Source organism: Delphinus delphis, chromosome 4 (assembly GCF_949987515.2).
Source record: "Delphinus delphis chromosome 4, mDelDel1.2, whole genome shotgun sequence".
Classification (NCBI taxonomy): Eukaryota; Metazoa; Chordata; class Mammalia; order Artiodactyla; family Delphinidae; genus Delphinus; species Delphinus delphis.
Genome location: NC_082686.1, coordinates 72,008,689 through 72,031,181, shown reverse-complemented (window position 1 = coordinate 72,031,181; position 22,493 = coordinate 72,008,689). Strand labels below are relative to the sequence as shown.

The following is a 22,493-nucleotide window of genomic DNA, read 5'->3' as shown; positions in this document are numbered from 1 at the left end:
AGTTTTTTTAAAAATTGAAGTATAATTGACTTACAGTATTGGTTTCAGAGGTACAGCAGTGATTCGATATTTTTATACACTACAAAAAGATCACCACCTTCTTTCACTTAGCATAATGTCAGAGTTCATCCATGTTGTAGCATGGGTCAGAATTTCATTCCTTTTTATGGCTAAATAATGTTTCATTGTATGTATTTACCATGCTTTGTTTATGCATTCATTTGTCAATGGATCTTTGGGTTACTTCCATCTTTGGCTTCCACCTTTTGGCTATTGTGAATAATGCTGCTATGAACATTGGTGTACAAGTGTCTGTATCCCTGCTTTCAACTCTTTTGGGTATGTACCCAGAAAGGAACTGCTGGATCACATGGTAATTCTATGTTTAATTTTTTGAGGAACTGCTATACTCTTCCATAGCAGCTATACAATCTTAAACACTCCCACTAGCAATGTGCAAGGGTTCCTTTTTAGGATATCTTGGTCATTTGTTACTTTATGGTTTTGTTTTGTTTCAGACAGCCATCCTAGTGGGTGGGAGATGCTATCCCATTGTGGTTTTGATTTGCATTTCCCAAATGACTAATGATATTGAGCATCTTTTCATGTGCTTATTGGCCATTGCATATCTTCTTTGGAAAGATGTTTATTTAGGTCCTTTGCTCATTTTTTAATCAGGTATTTGTTTTTTTGTTATTGAGTTGTTAGTATTCCTAATATATTCTGGAGTTAACCCTTATCAGATATGATTTGCAAATATTTTCTCATTTCATAGGTTGCCATTTCACTTTATTGATTGTGTCCTTTGATGGACAGAAGTATTTAAGTTTGATGTAGCCCATTTGTCTATTTTTACTTTTGTTACTTGTGCTTTTGGTGTCATATCCAAGAAATCATTGATAAATCCCATGTCATGAAGCTTTTCCCCTGTTTTCTTCAGGAGCTTTATATGTAGTTTTAGGTGGCCGTTCGGTAAGTATGACTAAAAAGTGGTGATGGGTAATTAACTGTCATTGTATAGAAGTGTCTTGTGTAAAATGTTTGAGGTTAAGGTGGTAAAGATAATAACGTAAGTGGTGGACAGTTACAATTTGTGGCTGCACAACATCTTATGTTTTGATAGTTTCCTACCTAAGGGTTCTGTCTTCTCCACGAAATTACAGGATTCATACTTCCCATCTCCTAGGGTCAGGCATGTGACCTAAGACCTGGATTTAGAAGTAAACAATATGAATATGTAGCAGTGAGCAGGAAGACTGACCTGCAAGCCTGGTGACAGAGAAACCCACTTCTTCAGGGGCAGCACCGCTTGGACTTTTGGAATCCAGGTCTGAGCAGCAGCGGAAATGGTATTTTTGCTAGAACAACTCTCATGGTGTAATTGGGCATTATTGCTGGTTACATACCTTTAGGACCTGGGTCTCAGGCCCACCCAAAGATTATTTCTATGTTTGATTTCTATAATATGCTATTACTAGGCAGACCTGTTTGATAATTGATAGCAAGATTAGTTGCAAGTAGGAGACCTTCAGAGATGTGGGAATCTCACATTGGTTGTAGCAACTGTTTGGGTTTGATGGCCGTGAGGATAAAATTAGTTACAGAGGATGTGACTTTAGCAGTCCAATATCATGCAGTGATGAAACAGTTCCTTAAGTTATTACCTAGAATAAAGTGCCCACTTAAGGAGAGGCTATGGATGCTTGCCATGGGTTTGTATAGAATTCTTTTTTCCCCCCCTCCATTACTCAGAAATTTTACTTAAGTAGAATTCTTTCTTAAGGCATTAAAAAACCCAGGAAGTTTCTGTGATTTCCCTAAGAGAGTTTTCTCATCTTTTGCAGTCATAGGCTGATACTGTCAAAAACCAGAGCCTGAGCTTGTGAGTTGATGAATTACAACATAAATTGAGTTTAAAATCTCACTAGATCTCTTATAAAAGTTAAAGGACTTAGTAGGGAAAAGAGTGGGACCATAAAATTGGACAGTGACATAGCGCTGATTTGGGTGACTAGTACCTCAGACCCCACTTCTGAACTAAATTCTCTCACTGTTACAAATTTTGATCAACTATGTGTAAGAGACACAGCAACAAATAATGGCTTAAACAAGGAAGACATCTTTTCTCAACAAGTTCAGAGGCAAGCAATCTAGGACTTGACTCATGTGGATGTCATCAAGGAACCAGGTTCCTCCCCGTTTTTTCCCCCCTCCATCCTTAGTATTGGCTTTTGTCCTCGTGGTCACAGTACAAATGCTGTGCTCCCGTATTCCAGCATGGACATGGAGGGAAGTGGGTGGCGTCTCTGTTACAAAGGTAAAACAGCCACAGATACAGAGTTCTGCTTGTTTTAGCTGGACACATTTTCTTGAACGCAGTTGAGGTTCTTTTAATAAGGAAGCAAAGAAGACTGGGTGTGAAATAGGAAACTAACAGAGTCCATCATAATGTCATTCTTTAAAATGAGCCTTCATGATACACAGTGTTATTATCTGTAGTCAGTCCAAGCCATTGCATGTCACGTGAGCACATCTGTTTGCTTTTCTGTGAGTGCTATTTAAGTTTATTTTTTAAAATTTCATAGCTTTATTGAAGTATAATTAATGTGCAGTAACTGAGTGTATTTAAAATTTGCAATTTGACAAGTTTTGATATGAGCATCTTTTCATGTGCTTTTTTGCTGTCTGTCTCTTTTGGTAAAGAGTCTGTTCAGATCTCAGGCTCATTTTTTTCTTATTGGGTTGTATATCCTTTTTTTTACCGCACCCCCCACCCCCTGTGCTGTGCAGTATGTGGGATCTTAGTTCCCTGACCAGGGATTGAACCTGCCCCCCTTCATTGGAATCGCAGAGTCTTAACCACTGGACTGCCATGGAAGTCCCTAAGTTTTTAACCCATTTTGAGTTAATTTTTGTATATGGTGTGTGGGAAGGGTCCAACTTCATTCTTTTACATGTGGATATCTCGTTTTCCTGGTGCCATTTGTTGATAAGACAGTTATTTTAAAGTTTTTGTTTAGTAAGTCTGATGTCTAGACTTCCTTAGGGATGGTTTCTGTTTCTTTGAATTGTCCAAACGTTCTTGTTTCTTAGTATGCCTTGTGGTTGGTTTTTTGGAGAAAATTGAACATTTGAATATTACAATGTGGTAACTCTGGGAATCAGATTCTTCCCTTTCCCTGGGGTTTACCATTTTTTTGATTGTTTAAGGCTATAATAGGCCATTTGTTACTGAGTTTCCCAAACTATTTTTGCAAAGACTGTGTTCCTTAATGTGTGTGATCACCGAGTCTTTGTCTTAGTTTGTGTTTGGTTAGTGTTTTGACAGATTTCTTTGAATGTCAGGAGCTGAAAAAACAAGAAAAAGAAACAAAACAAAGAAGCACTTCTCTGTCTTGACACATTGGCTTGGTGCCAAGGCTGTCCTTCAGCACTTAGCCAGCCTTGAATTGAGCCTGGGATCAGCCCAAGGTGAAAGCTTAGGGTCTTCTCAGATGTTTTCTGAGCATGTGTCTTGCCCTGAGTCTGCTCATTTCCCTCCAGAACCAGGAACAAGTGTCCCAATCTGAGAACGTGGGTTTCCCTCTTAAAGACTGCCAGTATGCTGAGGAGTGTGTGGGGCAAGAACAAGTAAAGTGTCCCCCAAATTTTCCTACTGCTTTTTTTTTTTTTTTTTTTTTTTTTTTTTTGCGGTACGCGGGCCTCTCACTGTTGTGGCCTCTCCCATTGCGGAGCACAGGCTCGGGACGTGTAGGCTCAGCGGCCATGGCTCACGGGCCCAACTGCTCCACGGCATGTGGGATCTTCCCGGACCTGGGCACGAACCCGTGTCCCCTGCATTGGCAGGCGGCCTCTCAACCACTGCGTCACCCGGGAAGTCCCCTACTGCTTTTGAGATTGGCTTTTTCTTTTTCTTTTTTTTTAAACATTTAATGTTATAATTCACATTTACTCGGGTTTAGAAGAATAAGAAAGGTACAACACTAGGATCTCCATAGAGATATATCTTAGACAAACCACTAAAAAACCCCATTGGAAACAGCAAGACATTTTCTTTTGAAGTTTTCTATTTTATTTTATTTATTTTTTATGCAGCAGGTTCTTATTAGTTATCTATTTTATACATATTAACTTATATATGTCAATCCCAATCGCCCAATTCATCCCATCACCACCACCCACTGTTCCACTTTTCCCCCCTTGGTGTCCATATGTTTGTTCTCTACATCTGTGTCTCTATCTCTGCCCTGCAAACTGGTTCATTTGTACCATTTTTCTAGGTTCCACATATATGTGTTAATATACTATATTTGTTTTTCTCTTTCTGACTTACTTCACTCTGTATGACAGTCTCTAGATCCATCCACGTCTCTACAAATGACCCAATTTCGTTCATTTTTATGGCTGAGTAATATTCCATTGTATATATGTACCACATCTTCTTTATCCATTTGTCTGTCAAAGGGCATCTAGGTTGCTTCCATGTCTTGGCTATTGTAAATAGTGCTGCAATGAACATTGGGGTGCATGTGTCTTTTTGAATTATGGTTTTCTCTGGGTATGTGCCCAGTTAGTGGGATTGCTGGGTCATATGGTACTTCTATTTTTAGTTTTTTAAGGAACCTCTGTACTGTTCTCTATAGTGGCTGTATCGATTTACATTCCCATCAACGGTGCAAAAGGGTTCCCTTTTCTCCACACCCTTTCCAGCATTTGCTGTTTGTAGCTTTTCTGATGATGCCCATTCTAACTTGTGTGAGGTGATACCTCATTGTAGTTTTGATTTGCATTTCTCTAATAATTAGTGATGTTGAGCAGCTTTTCATGTGCTTCTTGGCCATCTGTATGTCTTCCTTGGAGAAATGTCTATTTAGGTCTTCTGCCCATTTTTGGATTGAGATGTTTGTTTTTTTAATATTGAGCTGCTTGAGCTGTTTATGTATTTTGGAGATTAATCCTTTGTCCGTTGATTCGTTTGCAAATATTTTCTCCCATTCTGAGGGTTGTCTTTTCATCTTGTTTATGGTTTCCTTTGCTGTGCAAAAGCTTTCATGTTTCATTAGGTCCCATTTGTTTATTTTTGCTTTTATTTCCATTACTCTAGGAGGTGGATCAAAAAAGATCTTGCTGGGATTTATGTCAAAGAGTGTTCTTCCTATGTTTTCCTCTAAGAGTTTTATAGTGTCCAGTCTTAAATTTAGGTCTCTAGTCCATTTTGAGTTCATTTTTGTGTATGGTGTTAGGGAGTGTTCTGATTTCATTCTTTTACATGTAGCTGTCCAGTTTTGCCAGCACCACTTTTTGAAGAGACTGTCTTTTGTCCATTGTATATCCTTGCCTCCTTTATCATAGATTAGTTGACCATAGGTGCGTGGGTTTATCTCTGGGCTTTCTATCTTATTCCATTGATTTGTATTTCTGTTTTTGTGCCAGTACCATATTGTTTTGATTACTGAAGCTTTGTAGTATAGTCTGAAGTCAGGAAGTCTGATTCCTCCAGCTCCGTTTTTTTCCCTCAAGACTGCTTTGGCTATTCGGGGTCTTTTGTGTCTTCATACACATTTTAAGAGTTTTTGTTCTAGTTCCGTAAAAAATGCCATTGGTAATTTGATAGGGATTGCATTGAATCTGTAGATTACTTTGGGTAGTATAGTCATTTTCACATGATTGATTCTTCCAATCCAAGAACGTGGTATATCTCTCTGTTGGTATCATGTTTAATTTCTTTCATCAGTGTCTTATAGTTTTCTGCCTACAGGTCTTTTGTCTCCTTAGGTAGATTTATTCCTAGGTTTATTCCTATTCCTGAGAAGAAAGTGTAATCTGCTGTGTTTGGATGGAATGTCCTGTAAATATCAATTAAATCTACCTGGTCTATTGAGTCATTTAAAGCCTGTGTCTCCTTATTAATTTTCTGTCTGGATGATGTGTCCATTGGAGTAAGTGAAGTGTTAAAGTCCCCCATTATTATTGTGTTACTGTCAATTTCCTCTTTTATATCTGTTAGCTGTTACCTTATGTATTGAGGTGCTCCTATGTTGGGTGCATATATATTTATAATTGTTATATCTTCTTTTTGGATCGAGCCCTTGATCATTATGTAGTGTCCTTCCTTGTCTCTTGTAACATTCTTTATTTTAAAGTCTATTTTATCTGATATGAGTATTGCTACTCCAGTTTTCTTTTTGATTTCCATTTGCATGGAATATCTTTTTCCATCCCCTCACTTTCAGTCTGTATGTGTCCCTAGGTCTGAAGTGAGACTCTTGTAGACAGCATATATATAGGTCTTGCTTTTGTATCCATTCAACGAGCCTGTGTCTTTTGGTTGGAGCATTTAATCAATTCATGTCTAAGGTAATTATCGATAATTATGTTCCTGTTACCATTTTTTTAATTGTTGCAGGTTCGTTTTTGTAGGTCCTTTTCTTCTCTTGTGTTTCCCACTTTGAGAAGTTACTTTAGCATTTGTTGTAGAGCTGGTTTGGTGGTGCTGATTTCTCTTATCTTTTGCTTGTCTGTAAAGCTTTTGATTTCTCTGTTGAATCTGAATAAGAGCCTTGCTGGGTGGAGTAATCTTGGTTGTAGGTTCTTCCCTTTCATCACTTTAAATATGTCATGCCACTCCCTTCTGACTTGTAGAGTTTCTGCTGAGGAATCAGCTGTTAACTTTATGGGAGTTCCCTTGTATGTTATTTGTCATTTTTCCCTTGCTGCTTTCAATAATTTTTCTTTGTCTTTAATTTTTTTCAGTTTGATTACTGCATGTCTCGCCGTGTTTCTCCTTGGGTTTATCCTGCCTGGGATTCTGCGCTTCCTGGACTTGGGTGGCTATTTCCTTTCCCATTTTAGGGAATTTTTCAGCTATAATCTCTTCAAATATTTTCTCGGGTCCTTTCTCTCTCTCTTCTCCTCTGGGACCCCTATAATGCGAATGTTGTTGTGTTTAATGTTGTCCCAGAGGTCTCTTAGGCTGTCTTCATTTCTTTTCATTCTTATTTCTTTATTCTCTTCCATGGCAGTGAATTCCACCATTCTGTCTTCCAGGTCACTTATCTGTTCTTCTGCCTCAGCTATTCTGCTATTGATTCCTTCTAGTGTATTTTTCATTTCAGTTATTGTATTGTTCATCTCTGTTTGTTTGTTCTTTAATTCTTCTAGCTCTTTGTTAAACATTTCTTGCATCTTCTCTATCTTTGCCTCTATTCCTTTTCCAAGGTCCTGGATCATCTTCAGTATCATTATTCTGAATTCTTTTTCTGGAAGGTTGCCTATCTCCACTTCATTTAGTTGTTTTTCTGGGGTTTTATCTTGTTTGTTCATATGGTACAAAGTCCTCTGCCTTTTCTTTTTTTTTTTTTTTTTTTCTGTGAATGTGGTTTTTGTTCCACAGGCTGCAGAATTATAGTTCTTGTTTCTTCTGCTGCCTGGCTTCTGCTGGATGAGGCTGTCTAAGAGGCTTGTGCAAGCTTCCTGATGGGAGGGACTGATGGTGGGTAGAGCTGGGTGTTGCTCTGATGGACAGAGCTCAGTAAAACTTTAATCCTCTTGTCTGCTGATGGGTGGAGTTGGGTTCCCTCCCTTTTGGTTGTTTGGCCTCAGGCGACCCAGCCCTGGAGCCTACCCAGCTCTTTGGTGGGGCTAATGGCCGACTCTGGGAGGACTCACGCCAAGGAGTACTTCCCAGAACTTCTGCTTCCAGTGTCCTTGTCCCCACGGTGAGCCACAGCCACCCCCCGCCTCTGCAGGAGACCCTCCAACACTAGCATGTAGGTCTGGTTCAGTCTCCTATGGGGTCACTGCTTCTTCCCCTGGGTCCCAGTGCACACAGTACTTTGTGTGTGCCCCCAAGAGTGGAGTCTCTGTTCTCCCCAGTCCTGTCGAAGTCCTGCAATCAAATCCCGCTAGCCTTCAAAGTCTGATTCTCTGGGAATTCCTCCTCCCGTTGCCGCACCCCGAGGTTGGGAAGCCTGACGTGGGGCTCAGAACCTTCACTCTGGTGGGTGGACTTCTGTGGTATAAGTGTTCTCCAGTTTGTGAGTCACACACCCAGCAGTTATGGGATTTGATTTAATTGTGATTGTGCCCCTCCTACCATCTCATTGTGGCTTCTTTGTGTTTGGATGTGGGGTATCTTTTTGGTGAGTTCCAGTGTCTTCCTGTTGATGATTGTTCAGCAGTTATTTGTGATTTCGGTGCCGTCGCACGAGGGAGTGAGCACAACTCCTTCTACTCCACCATCTTGAACCAATCTTCCTGAAGTTGCCTTTTTCTTGGTTCACCATTTTCTTGGTTGCTCTAAACCTTTGTTTTCCAGAGTTCTGGAAGTGTTGGCTCTGGTAGTTTCTCCTTGCTTTTTTGACGTTTCTGTGGAGGGATGAGAGCTTGGAGCTGCCTGCTCTGCCATTTTGCTGACATCACTCCACCCTGCCTTCTCTTTTTAAAAAAAAAAAAAAAAAATTATTTATATATTTATTTTTGGCTTCATTGGGTCTTTGTTGCTGTGCGCGGGCTTTCGCTAATTGTGGCGAGCAGGGGCTACTCCTTGTTGCAGTGCACGGGCTTCTCATTGTGGTGGCTTCTCTTGTTGTAGAGCATGGGCTCTAGGCACGTGGACTTCAGTAGTTGTGGCACACGGGCTCAGTAGTTATGGGTTACAGGCTGTAGATCGCAGGCTCAGTAGTTGTGGCACACAGGCTTAGTTGCTCCACGGCATGTGTGATCTTCCTAGACCAGGGCTTGAACACGTGTCCCCTGCATTGGCAGGCAGATTCTTAACCACTGAGCCACCAGGGAAGTCCCACCCTGCCTTCTCTTTAAGTGTTTACCACTAAAATTGCTATTGTTTTCAAGAGTGCCTTTAGGCTTGAACTAATTCACATTCTGTTCCAAATAAAGTCATTTTCTTTGAGGGAAATCTTTGGAGCCCTCAGTTCTTACGGCCTGTCTCTTTCCCTTGGCAAAATCTCTGAGCCACTGCTCTGGAGCTGGAGGCAGAGACAATGGCTTACCTCTCTCTTTAGGAACAGGCCAGTGGACAGGCATGGTAGTCTATTCTCCTTGGCTTGCCTCTCCTAGAACCCTTGGCCCTATGAGTGAGCTGTGATGAGTGCATTGGGGCCCCGTTATTGTTCCACATTATGCCTGAGTGGGAAGTGGAGAGAAGAGCAGAGCCCACAGTCAGCTCCACTTAGCTCTGCAGCACTGAGCTGGAAGTGATAAGAAATGCTGTTATGCTGCTCCTCCTGGAGGGATGATGTACCCCTTGACTGGGAGCTAGGGAGACAGGGAGCCCTGTCTTCCTGTCTTGACACACCCACTTGGAGTGGAGCTTCCTTCTTGTTGAGTTAGGGAGGGGGCAGAGCAGTTGTGGCTGCAGTGCCACAGATTCTCACTTTTCTTGCTGAGATTTAGTAAATTTGGTGGGGTGGGGGAAATACTTCTTTTGCTGTGGGCTCTTAGGACAGTTTTCGGGAACTTTATTCTACCAGATTTTTTATACCTTTCTCCAGTTATGGTTGTTTTGTTGAAGAAAAAGTCTGCAGATCTCCTTACTCTACGATTCTGGAAGTTGATCCTCTTTGCTTTGTTTTTCATGTAAATTTTATTGACAGGTACATGCAAAAGTGTACAAATCATAAGTCTACAGTTCAGTGAATTTTCAGAGTGAACATGTCTGTGTAACCAGTACTACATTCAAGACCCAGAACTTTGCCAGGACTCCTGAATCCTCTCTTGCAGAATCTATTCACTCACCCTTTCCTGTAACTGTTGATTTTATTCTGGCCTGTAACACCATGGATCATATTTGCTTGTTTCTGAACCTTTTTAAAAATGGAATCCTGTACTCTTGTGTGGGGTTTCTTCAGCTCATGGTTAGATTGATGAGATACATGTGGTTATGGTTTATTTTCATTGCTACATAGTACTATGTTGTATAAATATTAAATAGTGAAAGCAATGAAAAATTCTGTATCCTGTTAGGCTGTTATGAATAGTGTTACTGTGAACATTTTTATACTTGTATTTTGGTGAACATATGTCTACATTTCTGTTGGATGTAGAGTGGGATTTGGGGGTCATAGAATGTGGATAAAGAGTTAAATCTTTTCCTGTGCTATATGAAAATCTGTCCTTTGATGAAATCTCTAGCTTTGTTTCTCCCAAAACAGAATGAGGGTAAGAATGTCAATGATGTTACTAGGTAGCAAGCATTGATTGTGGTAAAAATTATTTCTGATTGACAAATTACGTCTTTATTGGGAGGAATGATAATGCTGATTGGGATACTATGCTTTGTGCTTCTCTTGAGTGTAGTGACCACTGTAACTGGGCATTTTTCTTGTGGGGAACCTGTGCCTGTATTGTTGCCACAAGAGATGTTGGCTTCTGTGGGGTAGGGGTTACCTGGCTTGCTTGCTTTCATGCTGTTAGATTGATGCCAAACATGGCCTTATGGTCATTTTCTGAGTTTGAATGTTTAATAGAACCTAAGACTATCCCTTGGTGGGTATTACAGGTAGGGTAAGCCTTAGGAGATACTGCCAAGCAGTTTTCCAAAATGGTTTTACCAATTTACGCTCCTACCAGTAGTGTACGAGAGGTGTAGTTACACCTTGCCAACCCTTGGTTTTTGTTTTTGTTTTTATTTCCCTCCCTCCCTTCTTTCTTTCCTTCCTTCCTTCCCTCCTTTCATTGTAAAAGAGATTTTGGTAGTATGCTTACATTTTTTTCAGCATGTTATTATGAAAAAAATTTTAATATAGAGAAAAGTTGAAAGAATTCTATGGTGAACTCTCATATATCCATAACCAGATGTGGCAATTAACATTTTGCTATACTTGTCATATATCTTTTCATCTATCCATCCATTGATTTCCTATTTTTTTATTTCATTTCCCCTTAAATATACATATAAGTATATATATTATTTGCTTTGTTTTGTTTTTTGGTTTTTTTAATATCTTTATTGGAGTATGATTGCTTTACAATGGTGTATTAGTTTCTGCTGTACCACAAAGTGAATCAGCTATACATATACATATATCCCCATATCCACTCCCTCTTGTGTCTCCCTCCCACCCTCCCTATCCCACCCCTCTAGGTGGACACAAAGCACTGAGCTGATCTCTCTGTGCTATGTGGCTGCTTCCCACTAGCTATCTATTTTACATTTGGTAGTGTATATATGTCCATGCCACTCTCTCACTTTGTCCCAGCTTACCCTTCCCCCTCCCGTGTTCTCAAGTCCATTCTCTATGTCTGTGTCTTTATTCCTGTCCTGCCCCTAGGTTTTTCAGAACCCCTTTTTTTTTTTTTTGGATTCTATATATATGTGTTAGCATACAGTATTTGTTTTTCTCTTTCTGACTTACTTCACTCTGTATGACAGATTCTAGGTCCATCCACCTCACTACAGATTAACTCAATTTCGTTTCTTTTTATGGCTGAGTAATATTCCATTGTATATATGTGCCACATCTTCACATAGAAGTATACATATTATTAAAGATAAATATTAGCTTATAACTTTTTTCTTTCACTGTAAAATTTACATATAATTGAAATGTACAAATCTTAATTGTAACTCACTGTGTGTTCACATAAGTATAACCCTTTGTAACACAAACCCCTATAAAAATGTAGAACATTATCATCACACCTGAAATTATCCTCATGTTCCTTCCAGTTAAGCCCTCCCTCCACCCCACAAACGTCAACAATTGTTTTTATTTTTTCCCACCATAGATGAGTTTTGTCTGCTCTAGAACTTCATGTAAATGGAATTCTATTAGTTTCCTAGGGTTGCCATAACGAACTACCACAAATCAGGTGGCTTAAAATAACAGATTTTATTTTCTCACAATTCTGGAGGCTAGGAGTCCAGACACATGTTCTCTTGAAGTCTCTCGGAGAGAATCTGTTACATGCCTTTCTCTTAGCTTCTGAGTGTTGCTGACAGTCCTTGGTGTTCTTGGCTTGCAGCTGCATAACTCCAGCCTCTGCTTTCATAGTCACATGACATTCTCCCTATGTGTCTGTACAAAGTCATATCTTCTCTTTGTCTCTCTTTCAAGGACACCAGTGATATTAGATTAAGGGCCCACCCTTCTCCAGTATAAACTCAGTTATGTCTACAACAACCCTATTTCCAAATAAGATCACATTCTTGGGTACAGGGGTTAGCACTTAAGCATATCTTTTGGGGGCACACAATTCAGCCCGTAACAGTAATCATACAGTGTGTATTCTTTTGTACACGTTTCTTTTACATAGTATAATGTTCCAGATTTATCCCTTTGTGATTATTAGTAGTTTATTTCTTTTTAAGTATTGTTCTACTATACTTTTTTTTTTTTTTAATCTTTCTTATTTTTTTGGCTATGCTGCACAGCTTGTGGGATTTTAGTTCCTCCACCAGGGATTGAACCCAGGCCTTCGGCAGTGAGAGCGTGGAGTCCTAACCACTGGACCGCCAGGGAATTCCCTTGTTCTCTGCAGCCACAATTTGCTCTCCTCCCTCCCTAACTCAACAAGAGGGAAGCTCCACTCCAAGTGGGTGTGGCCAAGACAGGAAGACAGGGCTCCCTGTCTCCCTAGCTCCCAGTCAAGCATCCCTCCAGGAGGAGCAGAATACCAGCATTTCTTATCACTTCCAGCTCAGTGCTGCAGAGCTGAGTGGAGCTGATTGTGGTCTCCCTTCCTCCATCCACTTCCCTTGTTGGTTCTCCAGTTCGTGGTCCCTCAGCTGTTTCCAGCTTTTGGCTATTTTGAATAAAGTTGCTGTGAAGATTCTTGTACAAGTTTATTTTTGTGGTCATATGTTTTCACTTTTCTTGAACAAATACTTAGGAGTGGAAGTGCTCTGTCATAGAGTAGGTATGTGTTTGGTTATAAAATAAACTGCCAGGTCATTTTCCAAAGTGGTTGTATTATTTTCTAATCCCAGCAACAACATATACAAATCCTGGCTTCTGCTCATCTGCGTTAGTTAGTTTGGGCTGCTGTAACAAAGTATATGGAGTGGGTCACTTAAACAATAGATTTGTTTTTCACAGTTCTGGAGCTGGGAAGTCCAAGATCAAGGTGCTGGCCAATTTGGTTCCTGATTTGGCCCTCTTCCTGATTATGTTCTCATATAGTGGAGAGCTAGCCAGCTCTCTGGCCTCTTATTAGGGTGCTAATCCCATTCATGGGATCTCTACCCTCGTGAGCTAATTAGACCTCCCAAAGGCCCCATCTCCAAATACCATCACATTGAATTAAGATTTCTACGTGAATTTCGAGGGGACACATTTGGTTCACTTACAGTATACTCACCAACATTTGCTGTTACCTGTCTTTTTAATTTTAATCCTTCTGATGGATTTGTAGTAGTATCTCATTGTAGTTGTAATTTCATGTCCCAGGTAACTAATGATATTAAATCTTTTTTCATTTTTTATTGTCTGGCCACTTGTATGTCTTCCATTGTGAAGTGCCTGCTTGAATCTTTTGCCCCTTGAGTTTTATCTTTGTATTATTGAGTGTAGGAGTTAAGTAGTGATATGTATCAGTACTTTGCCAGATGTGTTTTGTGAATATTTTCTGTGGTCTGTGGTTTGCATATTCATTTTCTTTCCTTTTTTTTTATAAATTTATTTTTTATTTATATATGGCTGTGTTGGGTCTTCGTTGCTGCACGCGGGCTTTCTCTCATTGCAGCGAGCGGGGGCTACTTTTTGTTGTGGTGCAGAGGCTTCTCATTGCGGTGACTTCTCTTGTGGTGGAGGCTCTAGGCGAATGGGCTCAGTAGTTGTGGCTCACGGGGTCTAGAGTGCGGGCTTCAGTAGTTGTGGCACACGGGCTTCATTGCTCTGTGGCATGTGGGATCTTCCCGGACCAGGGCTCGAACCCGTGTCCCCTGCATTGGCAGGGGGATTCTTAACCACTGCACCACCAGGGAAGTCCTTAATGGTGTCTTTTTTTTTTTTTTTTTTAATTTGCTTATTTTATTTATTTTTGCGGTACGCGGGCCTCTCACTGTTGTGGCCTCTCCCGTTGCAGAGCACAAGCTCCGGATGCGCAGGCTCAGCGGCCATGGCTCACGGGCCCAGGCGCTCCGCGGCATGTGGGATCTTCCCGGACCAGGGCACGAACCCGCGTCCCCTGCATCGGCAGGCGGACTCTAAACCACTGCGCCACCAGGGAAGCCCCTTAATGGTGTCTTTTGATGAGCTGTAATTTTTAATTTTCATGAAGTCTAATTCATAAACTTTTCCTTTTATGGCTATTACTTTCTGTGTCCTATCTAAGAAAACCCTAGGAATATGAAAATATTCCTCTTTTTTTCCCCTAAAAACTTTACAGTTTTAGCTTTTATGTTTAGGCTTATGGTCCATTTCAAATTAATTTTTGAATAGTGGATGAGATAGAGGTTAATTTTTCCTTATGAATATTAGTTATTCCTTTATCACTTGTAAAAGCTTTTCTTGTAAGTGTGGGTCTATATTCCACTGACTTTTTAAAAAAATATTTATTTAGTTTATTTATTTAGCTGCACTGGATCTTAGTTGGGGCATGTTGGATCTTCGTTGTGGTGTGTGGGATCTAGTTCCCTGACTGGGGATTGAACCTGGGCCCCCTGCATTGGGAGCATGGAGTCTTAACCACAGGACCACCAGGGAAGTCCCACCACTGATTGATTTGTTGATTCTAATGTTTAAATCACAGTGTCTTCATTACTGTAGCTTTATGGTAATGAGATGACCTGGGCCATGAGACCCTTTACTGGAGTGCTTGTGCCTGGACAAACATCTCCTCAACCAACAGAATAAAACAAAAACTATAAGGGACTAAAAATAATAACTACATTCATGGGCATTTGGGGCAAATTATGAACAATGAAACACAAAAAGGCCAAAACCCAACTGCCACTTTTGAGGTGCCAGGAGCAATAGCAATAGCATGCTCCCTGCACACAGCACCACCAAGGGGGTGGGCAGACCACCTAAGCCACCCCTCTGGCCCAACCCACCAGTCCACTCCTACCCTCACCCCATCTAAGGACCCAGCTTGCGCCCCTTGGGGAGCGAACGGGGGGCACCTGTTACTTGTTCTTGCTCCATTGTGCTGTAGCACAAGTCCCAGTAAAGGCTTGCCTGAATTTCTCATCTGGCCTCTTACCACTTTCTGTTGATTAAAGAGTCCAAGAACCTAGGTCAATAACAGTAATAGTTCTCCAACTTTATTATTCTTTTTCATGTTTGCTTTGAGTATTCTAGGTCCTTTCTATTTCCATGTAAATTTAAAAATCAACCTGTCAGTTTCTACTGAAAGCCTAGTGGGAGTTTGGGGTTGCATTGAATCTATAGATCAATTTGGGGAGAATTGACATCTTAACAATATAGAGCCCTTGTACCCATGAAAATAGTATATTTCTCTACTTATTTAGATCTTTATTCCTCTCAGTAGTGTTTTTTAGTTTTTCAGTGAGGATGTATTACACATTGTTACATGTAACGTAACAGAAAGATATATTTAAGTTCTAACCTCTAATACTTCTGAATGTGACCTTATTTGGAAATAAGGTCTTTACAGAGGTAATCAAGTTAAGGTCATTAGGATGGGCTGCAATCTATTATGACTGGTCTCTTCATAAAAAGGGGAAATTTGGACACAGACACACACACACAGAAGGAAGATGATGTGAATTCACACAGTGAGAAGACTATGTGAAGACAGAGGGTTGGAGTGATGCGTCTGTAAGCCAAGGAACACCAGAGATTGCTGGCAAACCACCAGAAGCTAGAAAAAGCCAAAGAATAATTCCTACAGGTTTCAGAGGGAGATTGGTACTACAGAGCAAATTTAATTTAATTGGGAGTAGAAACTGTTTCCTTGATGATGGAAGCGGAGTCAAATTGAGGGATGGAAGAATAATTTTATAAACAGCCTGATTGTTCTAGTTAGATTTTATTATTTGTTTTTATTTTTGGTCCAGTATTGGACATTTAGTTCTTCAATTAACTTGGATTTTTCTTTCAGAGTAAAATAAAAAATATGGGGATAAATTTCCTTTAGTGAATCTTGACTTCTTAAGAAGAACACTCACCGTAAGAAAGCAATATTAAGTACAGTGGGAACATTTAATTTCAGTAGTTTACGAGAGAAATTTTAGAGCTAACTAACACAAATGAGTGTTGTGAGGTACTTCAAACAGATGGCACTGACTGTCATAGTCGCTTCTAGTCTATAAAACGGATTTTTTAAGATTTGTCATACTCTTAGAAATTGTTTAAGAAACAGCAAATAATTGCTGCATTTAGATTATTGGAAGCATATTAAGGCAATTTAAATTTGTTGTGTTTTTGGTTGAAAAAGTTACTGATCTTAGTTTAGATTTACCTGTGTACAAATAAGTAAACATTAAAAATCTCAGTAGTTTTATTAAAAAAAATTTTTTTTTTTTTGCCCCACCGTGTGGCTTGTGGGGTCTTAGTTCCCCGACCAGAGATCAAACCCGCACCCCCTGCAGTGGAAGCACAGCGTCTTAAGCACTGGACTGCCAGGGAAGTCCCCAATTTTTTTTTTAATTACAATGCTCTGCTTACTATAGAGTGAGTAGTTAAGCATCTTCTGTAAATTGCATGTTCCTTTCATTTGCCCATTACTGAAGTGTGTTTTTCTTAATCTGTAGAAGTTCTTGTTATAGTCTGCATGTTAATTGTCTGTTGATTTCTGTATTTGCAAATAATTTCTCCCAGTTTGTTGTTTTTAACTTTGTGATGTTTGTCATCATATAAAAGTATTGTTTGGGTATTTCTTCTGTTATTCAGGAAATCTACCCTATCTTAAAATTTTGAATTTATCATTTATATTTTCTTCAGTCATTTTTAGTTTCCATTAAATTTTTTAAAATTCACCTGCAATCTGAGTATTGTGTAAAACAGCCATTTTAACTTTTTTTCCCCCAGGAATTGAAAGTTCCTGGGGAACCACACTGCTTGGTGAATGATACATCCTCATTGTATACTGTTTACCTAATCAAACAACAGTCTGCTTGTTTTCCAGAGCTGTTTGGGGGATTTTCTTTTTTTTTTTAACTGTTTCTTGATGGCTGTGCTTGTACCACGCCTTCTTCATTTAATTCTAAATAATTGTGTTTCATATCTAATACAGTAAATCTCTCTTCATTGTTCTTTTTCTAAATTATCTTAGCTATTTTTTATTGTGTCTAATGTGTAAAGTGATTTACTTTTTTCCTTTTTTTTGCGCGGCTTTTGGGATCTCAGTTCCCCTACCAGGGATTGAACCCAGGCCACGGCAGTGAAAGCACCAAATCCTAATCACGAGACCACCGGGGAACTCCCAAAGTGATTTATTTTTTATCAAGTTTTGTTTATTGTGGTAAAAATATACATAACATAAAATTTACCATTTTTGTTTTTTGGCTGCGTCGGTCTTCGTTGCTGTGCGCAGGCTTTCTCTAGTTGTGGTGAGCGGGGGCTACTCTTTGTTGCAGTGCACAGGCTTCTCATTGCAGTGGCTTCTCGTTGCGGAGCATGGGCTCTAGGCGTGTGGGCTTCAGTAGTTGCAGCATGTGGATTCAGTAGTTGTGGCATGCAGGCCCTAGAGCGTGCAGGCTTCAGTAGTTGTGGATCACGGGCTCTAGAGCGCTGGCTCAGTAGTTGTGGCGCACGGGCTTAGTTGCTCCACAGCACATGGGATCTTCCCGGATCAGGGCTCGAACCCGTGTCCCCTGCATTGGCAGGCGGATTCTTAACCACTGCACCATCAGGGAAATCCCCATTTTAACCATTTTTTAAGTGTACAGTTCAGTGACATTAAGAACATCATATTGGTGTGCAGCCATCACCACCATCCATCTGCAGAACTTTTTCATCTTACACAATTGAAACTGTACCCGTTAAACAATATCTCCTCAATTCCCCCTTCCTCTAACTAACCCCTGGCAACCATCATTCCACTTTCTGTCAAACTTGATTACTCTGGGTACCTCATATAAGTAGAGGACAAAGTAGGTATTTATGCTTTTGTGTCTGATTTCTTTCACTTAGCATGGTGTCTTCAGGGTTCATCCGTGTTGTAGCATGTGTCAGAATTTCATTCTTTTATACAACTGAATAATATTCTATTGTATGTATTTACCGTATTTTATTTATCCATTCATGTTGATGGACACTTGGGTTACTTCCACCATTTGGCTGTTGTGAATAATGCTGGCTATGACATGGTGTATAAGTATCTGTTTGATACCCTACTTTCAGATCTTTTGGATATGTATCTAAAAGTGGAAATGCTGGATCACACGGTATTTCTATGTTTAGTTTTTTGAGCAACAGCCATACTGTTTTCCATAGCAGCTATACCATTTTACACTTCCACTGACAGTGCACAAGGATTGCAGTTTCATCTCCTTGCCAATGCTTGTTATTTTGTTTGTTTTATAGTAGCCACTCTAATGGGTACAAAGTGTATTTCTTTGTGGTTTTGATTTGCCTGATGACTAGTGATGTTGAGCATCTTTTCATGTGCTTGTGGGCCATTTATATACACCTTTTTTGAGAAATATGTGTTTGCTATTATTGTAGAATTACTTTTTAAAACTTACTTTATTGTTATGTTAATGGCTTCTAGAGAAAAAGCGAAGTATATGTGTTCATGTGCCATTTTGAACCAGAAAACCTCTGGCCTCTCTCTCTTTTTTTTTTCAAAGGATCCTTTGCCACAAACCTTGGTCTTTATTTATTTATTTATTTTTTGTGGTACGTGGGCCTCTCACTGTTGTGGCCTCTCCCGTTGCGGAGCACAGGCTCAGGATGCGCAGGCTCAGCGGCCATGGCTCACAGGCCCAGCCGCTCCGCGGCATGTGGGATCTTCCTGGACTGGGGCATGAGCCCGTGTCCCCTGCATCAGCAGGCAGACTCTCAACCACTGCGCCACCAGGGAAGCCCTCTTTTTTTGTTTTTTAATACTTATTTATTTATTTATTTTATTTATTTATTTATTTGGCTGAGGCAGGTGTTAGTTGTGGCATGCGGGATCTTTAGTTGTGGCATGCAAACTCTTAGTTGCAGCATGTGGACTTTTTCCCTGACCAGGAATCAAACCTGGGCCGCCTGCGTTGGGAGCGCAGATTCTTGGTCACTGCACCACCAGGGAAGTCCCTGACCTTTTTTTTTTGTATTTGGTTAATTCCAGGGAACATAGATTCCTTTCTTTTCTTTTCTTTTAATTTTATTTATTTATTTTTTGGCTGCATTGGGTCTTCGTTGCTGTGCACGGGCTTCCTCTAGTTGCGGCAAGTGGGGGCTACTCTTTGCTGTGGTGCGCAGGCTTCTCATTGTGGTGGCTTCTCTTGTTGCGGAGCATGGACTCTAGGCGTACGGGCTTCAGCAGTTGTGGCGCATGGGCTCAGTTGCTCCATGGCATGTGGCATCTTCCCGGACCAGGGATCGAACCCATGTACCCTGCATTGGCAGGCAGATTCTTAACCACTGCACTACCAGGGAAGTCCTGGCCTTTCTTTTAAAATGGAATTCCATTAAAAAAATATTGCTATATCTGTTAATAATTGTATGTTTATTTTAATTTTGCATTTTTATATTAATATAGGTTTAGTGGAAGATCAAAGTTAGCCATAGAATTCGGTGTTGCCTATAATATAATTTTCTTTCTTGATCTGAAACAGTTGATGACTATCAGCCAGTTCGCCTATTAAGTAAACCTGGGGAATTAAGAAGAGAATATGAAGAGGAGATAAGCAAGGTAAGTACTAAATAGTTGCTCTTTTCTGGAAGATTTTTCTGCTGTGTTTACATTATGTGCTTATGTAAATAAATAGTATATATTGAAATGTTAATAATTTTAATGTGCTTTATAAAGGCTCTTTTTTTTACATGTGTTCAAAATAGTTTAAAACTAGCTTTAATTTATTTATACATGCTCTTCTTATGTGATAGTGATCTGTAAGCATTTAAGTATGAAGGAAATTTTTTTAATTTCCGGGAAGCTTTGAGCATAAAGGATGGGGAAAAGGTGGTAGATTATGGGTGTCTTAAGTCCATTTAGGCTGCTATATCAAAAACACCATAGACTGGGTGACTTAAACAACAAACATTTGTTCTTACAGTTCTGGATCTAGGAAGTGCAAGATTAAGGTACTGGGAGATCTGGTATTGGGCAAGGGCCTGCTTCCTGGCTTGTAGACAGCTGCCTTCTCACTGTATTCTCACATGATAGAGAGAGGAAGGGAGAGATAGATCATCTGTCTTGTGTGTCTTCTTCTAAGGGTACTAATCCCTTTCATGAGGACTCCACCCTTATGACCCTTACCTCCCAAAGGCCCCACCTCCAAATATCATCACATTGGGAGTTAGGGCTTCAATATATGAAGCTTGGGGGGCACAAACAATGCATTTAGGTGAGGAAAGCATAAAGGGCTAATTGTGAAGTACCTAAATATGAAAAGAGGGAGTGGTGCTTACGGCCTTTGAACTTCACTAGTACTAGGAAAGCCCTAGTACTCCCCCTACCCTGATTAATGTAGAGCAGTGTTGTTCAATAGAAATATGGTGTGGGTTCATATATCATTTAAAATTTTCTATTAGCCACATTTTTTAAAGATTAAAAAAATAAAATCAGATGAGGGGCTTCCCTGGTGGTGCAGTGGTTAAGAATCTGCCTGCTGACGCAGGGGACATGGGTTCAAGTCCTGGTCTGGGAAGATCCCACATGCCGCGGAGCAACTAAGCCCGTGTGCCACAACTGCTGAGCCTGTGCTCTAGAGCCCGCGAGCCACAACTACTGGGCCCATGTGCCGCAACTACTGAAACCCATGCACCCTAGAGCTCATGTTCCGCCACAAGAGAAGCCACCACAACGAGAAGCCCACGCACCGCAACGAAGAGTAGCTCCCGCTCGCCACAACTAGAGAAGGTCCACGTGCAACAACGAAGACCCAACGCAGCCCAAAATAAATAAATATTTTTAAAAAGTATTTTAAAAAATGATGAAATTAATTTTTATGTATATTTTATTTAATCCCGTATATCTAAAATATTTTATTATGTAATCAGTATAGAAAGTATTGACTTTTATTCTTATTTAGTGTGCAATTGTGTATTTTGTACTTATAATACATCTCAATTTGGACTAGTCACATTTCAACTACTCAGTAGCCACATGTAGCTAGTGGCTACTGTATTAGACCATGAGCGCTCTAGAAGAACTAGTAAATAATTATGATAGTTAATTGTCAGCATATTGTCTAGACGATGTTCTTAAGTAAGGGTTTTATTTATTTATTTTTTGGCTGCGTCGGGTCTTCTTTGCTACACACGTGCTTTCTCTAGTTGTGGCGAGCAGAAGCTACTCTTCCTCGTGGTTTTCAGGCTTCTCTTGTGGTGGAGCATGGGCTCTAGGCGTGCAGGCTTCAGTAGTTGCAGTGCTCGGGCTCTAGGGCATGCGGGCTCTAGAGCGCAGGCTCTGTAGTTGTGGCACACGGGCTTAGTTGCTCTGTGGCATGTGGCATCTTCCCAGACCAGGGATCGAACCCGTGTCCCCTGCATTGGCAGGCGGATTCCTAACCATTGCACCACCAGGGAAGTTCCTTAAGTAAGGAGTAATTTAATCTTTACAACAGTATAGTGAGAACAGGTTTTTTCAGGATGCTTTTGAGTACAGGTGACAGAAAATTGTAATTCACTGGAATTCCAGAGGTTAATAGGGGCTTCAGGGTCGGTTTCATCCAGAGCTCTAGTTCCATTTCTTTGCTAACTTCTGTCAGCTGGCTTTATCCTCAGGCTAATAACAAGGTAGCTGCACATTTCTGAACCTCAGGTGCATATACAACAGTATGCAGAGGAAGAACCAGCTGTCTCTTCCAGTGGCTTTCCTTTAAGAGCAAGAAGACTTAAAAGTTCCTTAACAAACCTTTACTCATGTCACCTTCACTTGAATTGGGTCAAGGACTTATTCTTGAGTCAAATTCTTTAGATGTCTAAAGTAGTTGTTACATTATTTCTTTCAGGAAGTATAGTTCAGATGCCCACAAGCATGGCCTTAGGTCCTAGATGCTGAGTTTGAGTCTCCCCGCTGCCAGTTACTGAGCTAAGAAAAGAAAGTTAGATCACTTTCTGATCTAGGAAAGCTTTTCTGTGTCTTTCCTCATCTGTAAATCATATAATGACCATTGTGGTTGTTTCTTCAGCAACTATTCACCCCTGCCCACCGTGTTTGGGGATTCATCCCAACTTCAGGGAAGGACACTGTTTGGTTTAAGTCAGTTTTTATCATTTCCATTCCCTTGCTAGGGTTTAGTTCAGAAACCTATGCCAAAATTAGTCAGAACATGGCCTTCTGTTAACTGAGGAAAAGTATCACCTAGAAAGACTTCCAGAAATGTGTGACAGTGTAATGGAAAATGTGATAAGGACCGAAATGTGGAAGGATGAGACTTTGATCAAGGTTTCATTGGACTGACTGGGGAA

General features: G+C 40.3%; 1 protein-coding gene across 6 annotated transcripts in view; it reads left to right on the top strand.

Moving 5' to 3' along the window:
• RNF168 (ring finger protein 168) overlaps window positions 1–22,493 on the top strand; it is a 42,762-nt gene that overhangs the window by 3,521 nt on the left and 16,748 nt on the right. For all 6 annotated transcript variants that reach the window (XR_009519271.1, XM_060010873.1, XM_060010872.1 and 3 more), the window contains exon 3: window positions 19,694–19,770. Coding sequence is in view for 5 of the 6 variants with exons in the window: in XM_060010873.1 (XP_059866856.1) it covers window positions 19,694–19,770 (77 nt within the window). In the remaining variant the exon portion in view is untranslated. The remainder of the gene's footprint in view (window positions 1–19,693; window positions 19,771–22,493) is intronic.